The sequence below is a fragment of the Sturnus vulgaris genome, chromosome 12, assembly GCF_052056855.1.
Source record: "Sturnus vulgaris isolate bStuVul1 chromosome 12, bStuVul1.hap1, whole genome shotgun sequence".
NCBI classification, from domain to species: domain Eukaryota; kingdom Metazoa; phylum Chordata; class Aves; order Passeriformes; family Sturnidae; genus Sturnus; species Sturnus vulgaris.
The window spans coordinates 14,350,392-14,358,553 of record NC_142254.1 but is presented as its reverse complement, the minus strand read 5'-3'; the positions used below and the strand labels follow the sequence as shown (position 1 = coordinate 14,358,553).

The following is an 8,162-nucleotide window of genomic DNA, read 5'->3' as shown; positions in this document are numbered from 1 at the left end:
CCTAAGCTTATGGAACATTCCCGTAAGGCTGTACCTCTTAGTTCAGCAGCCAGCTGCACCCACAGACCAGGCACTGCCATGGCTTGGGCTGGAGGGAGTACCCTGGCCCTCATGGGGTGGTACCACCACCATGCCTGTGGAAGAAACAAGTGTCTCAACTCACACAGGAACCAGACCAGGCTCCACTACCACAGCTACCAGATTCCCTGTGACTGATGGAGGCTTCACCTGGGGCTGTAGGAGCAGGTGCCCAAGTAAGCAGGAGAGCATAGTGCAGTAGGCAGATATTTATTGGTGTAGGGAGGAGGGGATCACAGGAAAACAAACTGCAGATGTGACCACAGCACAAGCTGGGACAGAGCCACTCTCCATTGATCCTTCCTCCCAGCAGCATCCAGCATGTTTCCCTCCAGCAAGGCTTGTCTGCTGCCATTGCACATCTCCCAGAAGTCAAGTGCAAGTAGGAACTAGCCAGGACAGAGCAGCAAAGAGCAGGGCTGCCACACCATGCCCAGGGCTTGGCTCACAGTAAGCTCATGGGCAGGGCCTGGGACATCCCTGCCCCCACCAGGGTGACTAAGGCTGCTCTGTCCCCAGGCCAGCTGTGCAATACAGCTCCATGGCAGTGCCAACCCACCCTCTGCAGGGGAGAAGTCTGGATGTCTAACCTGGAGGAGTGCAGGGGTCCATCACCATCCACAGAGCCCAGAAGAGCCCCAGCTCTTGCATGGTTGTGACAGTAAACTGCAAGCTGTGGGTCTCCACAGCTCTGAGGAAGGAGCTCAGCCAGCTCATGGAGCCCTGTCCAGGGCAGCAGGGAGACTGATGAGAGCTGCTTCTGCAGACATAGAGAGGCTGTATGAGTGCAAACATTGTCAGAGTGGGAGGACTATGCTCCACAAGCACTCTGGCTCTGCCCTCACATTCCCACAGGCTCCATTCCAGTCCTGGCCAGGGTTGCTTGGTCTCTCCCAGGTCAGGGTTCACTCACTACAAGGGGATGCAGGGATTGCACAGCAGCATTGGCTACGCTACAAACCACATTCTAACTACATCTCACAGGAACAACACTGAGTAGGAGACGTGCAGACCACTGACAGAGGGCCCCCCAGCCATGGCAGACCTGACCCATTCCTCTGCAGCAGCAGGACCCTCTCAGAGGCAGCCCCCTGCAGCTCTATGAGCATAAGCGCACACAGCAATTAGTACAGAACACTGGGACTACTGCATACACAAGAGGAAGCCCTCCTGCTGCACAGGGCTAAGCCTGGACCACTGGTCCCTCTGGATGTCTCACAGTACACACAACTCCAGCTTGTGAATAATTTAACTAGCAACTGTACAGTTTCCTCATTTGATCCAGTTCCAAAGATAGGACATCCCTGGAGTCTGGGCAAGGGACAACTCAGGGAGTTAGGGGTCCCTCCGGACTCCAGGGGTGGGAGGGTTGGACAGGAGCAGAGCAGAGTTAGAAGATGGGAATGTAGTTGTCGATCTTGGTCCTGTGCCGCTGGGCGATGCACTCTGCAATCCACACAATGTTACGACACTCCTGCTCCTTCAGCTTCACAAAGGCGTAGAAGACTCCAAAGTGGAATTGGTTGAGGAAGGCCAGCTTGTTCAGCTTTACCTGGGGAAAGCCCAGAGGATGACATGTCATTTGTTCACCTCAGATCAGAGGAGTTGGTCAAGGCAAGCATGGAGCTGCTTGGAAGGACCCACGACTTCCCAGCAGGCTGGAAGGCTCAGCACAGGTATCCTGTTCTGCATCTCTCTAGGTCCTTGGGACAGTTCTAATCTGCAGCACATGGCTCAGGACAGGCTCTGACTTTTGAAGGGGGAAATATTTATAACTCAGGTACCATCAAAGTCCTTATTTTCCATGCAATTACACTCTGGTTTTGCTATTGATGGACCAAATATCCAACAGCAGCCCCAAACATGCTTCCTCACACTGCTCTAATCTGTTTGGGTGAGACAACAGCACTAAACCAGGCCCCCATTCTCATGCAGGAGCAGAGGGCATGCATGCTTCTCCTTCCCCCAAACCCTGTTCATCCACAGCACTGCTGACAGAGCAGCAGACCAGTTTCCTGACACCTGGAGCTTTGCAAATGGCACATATCAAGAAGTATCTCGGGGCTCACTCACCTCGTGCTCAAAGAACCTGTCTTCAAGGGTTTTGTCTCCAGGGTTGCTGCCAGCCCCTTCAAATAGCAGCTTGTACTCCTGCAGGAAGGCATTACATGAGCATATACCCTGTACCCAAGCTCAGCAGCACTTGAGGGCCCCCAGTGTCACAGATACTCCAGCCACCCTGTCAAGTCAGAGGACAGAGAAACCAAGAGTCCTGCCCCTTCTCCAAAATGTGCAGTTCTCAAAGGCGTATCATTGCTCTGAGACAAAGGAAAAGGGGCATCAGATACAGACCTCCATGGACAGAGTGTTTGGGCCAGACTCCTGTGCCCACACATACAGGCTTGCACAATAAGGGGACACTGAGCTCTCTGACTCCAAACATGGTTCCCAGCCATGCACAAAGTGGCTTGAACACAAACTAATCCAAACACATCCTCCCAGGTCAGTGTCTCACCTTGAACTGAACCAGAGCTCAGGGCTGGAAGTGGGGCAACACCACTTCTCACTGAAGACATTTCCATTCCCAAATCAGGCAAGGAGAGCCTGTAATTGCTGCAACATCAGCACCTCAAGGGTTTGGTGGTAAGGGCAGTCCCCACACCCTTGGATAGGGAACACTGTCTCCCCATCACCACTGAAATAACAACCATTACTAACAAGCCAACGACATCTCAGGCAAGAAAAGTCCTGGCCACGCAGAGCACAGGACCAACAGCATCAGAGAAGACTGATGAAGACATCTCTCTTCCCAAGCTGTCAAGCCACAAGTTCCCCCAGATCCCCAAGAAGCTCTGATCCAGAGCAAGCTCTTGTAACAATCTCCATGGCCCTCACCCCAAAGCACTTACAGGGTAGTAGTCAGCAACGTTTTTGACTTGCTCGTAGTCATCTGCCCTGGCCAGCTGAGCCAGGCCCTCGGGGTAGAGCTTGCCACAGTGTGGGAACAGCTTGGCTCGGTCCTCCTTGGACAGCTCAGTACCAAATGAGTTGATGGTGATAATGAAGGCCCTCCGGTCAGCTTCAAACTGCGGGAAAAGAGTGGCTCATGCTGGGATGCAGTATCTTCACCAGAGGCTGGCAGATATCAGTGCTGCTCTGCACACAGCCACATCAGAGGGCAGCATGAAGAGGCTGCTGGGATGTGTACAGCTCTCCAGTGCTGGGCCAGAGCGGGCTACAAGTGAAGGCTCCCAGTATGCCCAGTACTTGGGGAGCATTCTGGTGAGGAAATCCCCATCCCAGGCACAAGCCAAATCCTGCCCAAGTCAAGGAGTGTCTCTCACCTACTGCTCCTGAGTCCTGCACATCCCACAGCAAGCCTTGACATGGAGACAGGCTGTGACCCAAACAGCTCTGGTAGCTCTTCTACATGCTATCCAAGTGAGAGAATGAATGTGTTGCCACAGAGGCAACAAAATGCACCAGTTCTTGGGGAACCAAAGTCATAGGAAGACAGTGTTCCCTAGGTCTCCCAGTGAACAGGTCAAGCAAGCATGGGGATGCTGAACACTAACTGGAGAATGCTTAACAAGTGGCAAGCAAACTGAGCCCGAGTAGGGAGTGATGACCATGCCTGTAATACCATCCAGCTGTGGGAGTTCCCAGACTTACCTCCAGGATTGGGCACATGGCATCTGCCGTGGTACCTCCTAGCGTCTTGCAGAACTTGTAGAAGGACTCCAGGTAAGCCTGGAAGAGACAGGGCAGATGAGCATTCTTCTACACAGCTTCATCTACTCCCTCACAGGGCCCTTCAGCAGAGGACAGACAGCAAGCAGGGAGGCTCCCAGACACTGTAACACAGTACAGGCACTCTGGCCCCATGTGAACTTGCCCACACAAGGATAGTGCTTTCCCCACGAGCCAGAGACATGAAGGGTTGTGGTTGGGTTTGTTCAAGCGATTGCATGAGCTTACTGTGGGCAAGATCCCCAGGAAGCAAGGTTAAAGCCTATTTTTCTCCTTTGAGTCGCCTAACTCATTTACTGAAGTTTCACGTGGTTTCCTGACCCTGCTCTGGCCTCCAAAAACATGCCAAGCCACACAACCATAGCTGCAAGACCTACACTCAGAAAGTAGCGCTGTGTAAGCAGAGTCAAGAGATGAGACAGGACATCTGTGAAAGAAACCAGCCCTTCTCTCTCATTCTCTTTTCACACTGCGGCCACTTGGTCTTTATCCCAACTGGAGCACTGCAGAAAACACACAGCCAGGCACAGCTACCCTGCCTCCAGGAAACGTAATCCTTTGTGGGGATGTTCTGTAATCCATCTGGAAGATGACTCTGTCTCCCAGGAGGAGCCTAAGAAGGCTGTGGATGGCTAAAAGTATCATTCAGCAAAAATGTTCTCAGAAGTGATCAAGTAATAAAACACCTCCCTGGGCAGAGGGTTGCAACCAGAATAATTTCAAAAGGATGGAATAAAAGGATGCTGAAACACCACACATCTCTGCTTTATCACAACAAGTCTAGGACTGAAGAGGGACCAAGAATGTACAAGTTGGACATCCTCAGCCTCTGCACTAGGAAAGCACCTGGATTACTGTGTTCTGTAAATATTTGTTACCACACAGTGCAAGAGGACTGTGAGTAACAGTGCTGGATGAGCATCAAAGAAAGCCTCTCCAGCACTTGCCACTGCTCAGGTGGAGGAGACCACAGAGCATCAGTCTGCAGAGTTACCACAGGAACAAGGACATGGATACTGTCTGATAGGAAAGGAAATGTGGAGAAGAGATTCAGTCACTACCTCTGCCATTATCAGAGCTCATGCACAAACCTAAGGCTTTAGAAGTAGATATAGGTGAACTCAAATATCCAGCAGTGAATGGGGACCCAATATCACAGACAACGTGGAAACAGTCTGTAAACAGCTGCACTAGGTGCCCTTCCAGTGACAGCAACTGACAGAAACACTCCAATGTCCTGAAGCCCTTACCCCAGGACTGGAGGTGTCTGCATTTAATGATCTTCAGTGGGTCTTCCCTTTCATGAACCCACCCCCTCTGCCTCCTGCTAGCCTCATCTGTCCTCACATCCAATCTGTAGACCAATCTATGGCCTGTCTGACTTTTCCAATGTGATCTGTGGACACCACTCTCCTTTGCCAGGTGAGGAATCCTAGTCTTTTTCTGTAGTTTTCCACACAGAAGTCATCATACCCAAGCCTCTAAATGTGTCTGCCTTAGCACCACCTCCTGTTTTGCTGTTCATACTCTGAGATGAGTGGAATGAGATGTCCAGGTCAAACACACTTTACAGATGGATGCAGTAGCACAGTGATATTCATACAGTTCTTTTCTACTGTTAGGAACATGTTACCTTGCAGAGAGCCAATTGCTTAGGTCAATCACTACCCAAGATTCCATTTAGTAATAGGAAGAAACAAGGAGACCCTCACTGTACAAGCAGAGTTCGGGTTCCCTCCTGGCCTCTCCCATACACCACTCCACATTTATCCACTGACTTGCCTTCTTTATTTTATTGTTCAGTCACAAAGCTCCTCCAACTGATTCCTACAAGAAAGTCACCAACAAAGGCCAACAGTCAGCTGGCTTCACTTCAACAAGAGATGGAATAAAGGGAGTAAGCACTGAAGATAACAAGGCCAGCAATAAAGATAACAATGCCAGCACACTCTCATTGCAAGACTTGGCTGCTGACTGCACTCTACACTAAGCACTGACCATTTTTAACCTCTGTTCCCCACTTTAATCGTATTTCCAGTTGAGAACCTTCATTGCTAACAAGAAGCCTTTGTAATAGCCTTCCTCCCATGAATCCTGCTCAAACCTTCTGTCAACGCACTCACAGATTCCTTAAGAAAATTTCCAGTATGTCTGGGAGATAGCACTTCCCCTTCCCATGCCCACTCCACACAGACACAGGCATCTGTCCTGAGTCTGTTGTGTTTTTCAGAGCAGCCCTCTGCAGATTTCAGACCTGATTTTATTTCCCTCATTTGCATTGTATTATATATTTTCCAGTCCCTGGGGAGAAAGGTAACTTCAAGTAGAGTCTGTAAGCAGCAATCACCTTTTCCACCCCTTCATTCCTGTGATTTGTTATGGACAGAGCCCCTGTATTCCCCAGGGGCTGCTCTTTAGCAAGAACCAGTGCCAGCACACACTGAGCCATTACAGGCACCTACATTTCCATTGTGGGTAGGAAGAGCAGACTACAAAGCAGTACTGAGCTTCCAAAAGGATATGGGAAAGGACATGGCAGCTGAGATCTAAAGGATACATCCCACCTCCCAAAGTTTTCCCTGTGCCCACTCTGCTGCCTGCTTTCCCCCTTCTGCTTCATGTTAAGACTGAGGCCTGTGCCCTGCAAGGCTGTGGTGTTTATGCACACAGGTGTCCCTCCCTGTTACAGCAAAGACCAGTACATGCCAGAGGCCACAGGCAGCTGGGCATGACTGCTGACATGCCGCTCCTTTTCCCTCCTTTTGCCTTCTTCCCTTCACGCCTGACCTGCTCTCTGCCTCTCCAAACAGGTCACAGCTTCCTTGGGAAGAAGAGGTCACACTGACTGCAGGCTGGCCGTGACCAGCCAAAACAAGATTGACAGATAAAATCTACATCCCACCCCTGATCCAGAGAGTTGAGATGGAGCGATAGCCACAGCCTGCACATAAACACACGCTTCAACACTGCCAGCTAAAACCAGACAGGGGCTGCAGAGGAGATGACAGCTCAGGACAAGGAGATCCTTGGCCCCTCCACATCCCTCTGCCAATACTCTCCCCAGCTGGCACTTTTTACACTGCTCTACCAAGAGCATCTAACCCAAACCACAGCCACAAAAGGCTTGAGCAGACAGTTGGAAGGTCTTTGGGAAGGGCTCAAGACAGGGAGCGAAGTTGATGGGAGTCCTTCAGGATTAGTCACAGTGAATGCAGTTAACTACATCTCTGAACCTGTGTGGTGAGGGAGCAGATTTCTCCTGCCTGAATGGGGCATGAGTAAATTCAAAGACAACCTCTGCAAAATCTCTTGCACAGACTCTTGAGAAAATCCTCCTCTCTGCCTAGCTCTGGTGCCCTGACTCAGCAGAGCTATGTGATCGGATGTCAGGCCCCTTCAGGAGTGTTATCTTTACTTTCCAGTGGATGCAACTAGGTTTTGGCCATGTTTAATCATCAGGAATAAATAGGGAAGTTTACATTTCCTTCCCTTCTCAGAGACTCTAGCACTAGGACAAGAGGCAACAGACAGAAATTGATACACAGGAAGTTCCACCTGAATATGAGAACTTTTTTATTGTGTGGGTAACATGCACTGGAACTGTTTGCCCAGAGAGGTGTGGAGCCTCCCTCACTGGAGATATTCCAGACTCATCTGGACACAGTCCTGTGCCATGTGCTCTGGGATAGCCCTGCTTGAGCAGGGAGGTTGAAACAGATGACCCACTGTGGCCCTTTCCAACCTAACCCATTCTGCGATTCTGTGACTCATTTACCTTGTACAGGGTGTTTCGAATTATTTCGATATTCATTTCATCCAGATCCTGTTCAGATATGCAGTCTTGGAAGAAAGCAGCTGAAACAGATCCAGAGACAGAGTTAGCATTGCCCTAAACAGACCCAGGCTCAGCACTTTCCAGACTTCTCAACAATACCAGGCAGAAGCATACCCTGTGTTGAACTTGTCCCACCTAGGCCTGGCCCTTATCTTCACTAGTCAAATTGTTACAACTCAAAACCTCAGGCCATAATAATTTTTGGGGTTCTCATATGAAAAAAAAAAAAAAAAAAAAAAAAAAAAAAAAAAAAAAAAAAAAAAAAAAAAAAAAAATCTTTCTTCAACCCTTAGTCCTGTGGTTTTGTTAACAGTCCATTCCCAGAAGAAATTCTCAGTCCTAGCCCCCAATATCAGTGATACAGAAACCTGTATTTAAAAATAAGCAATTCCCAAACTGTTCCCAGATGCAGGCACTTTGAGGTGACAAGGCAGCTTTGAACTGCCTCTTGCAGCACTGCAGGAGTGCTTAAGCACTTGTGAGACAGCAGCTAGTGAGA

The 8,162-nt window shown here is 49.8% G+C and overlaps 1 protein-coding gene across 2 annotated transcripts in view; it reads right to left on the bottom strand.

Moving 5' to 3' along the window:
- Positions 1-272: 272 nt before the first annotated feature.
- ATP6V0D1 (ATPase H+ transporting V0 subunit d1) overlaps positions 273-8,162 on the bottom strand; it is a 33,239-nt gene continuing 25,349 nt past the window's right edge. For both annotated transcript variants that reach the window (XM_088171956.1, XM_014880754.2), the window contains 5 exons: positions 7,604-7,683; positions 3,751-3,828; positions 2,988-3,164; positions 2,152-2,229; positions 273-1,630 (listed from right to left, as the gene is read on the bottom strand). In XM_088171956.1, coding sequence (XP_088028082.1) covers positions 1,469-1,630; positions 2,152-2,229; positions 2,988-3,164; positions 3,751-3,828; positions 7,604-7,683 — 575 coding nt within the window. In that variant the 3' untranslated portion in view covers positions 273-1,468. The remainder of the gene's footprint in view (positions 1,631-2,151; positions 2,230-2,987; positions 3,165-3,750; positions 3,829-7,603; positions 7,684-8,162) is intronic.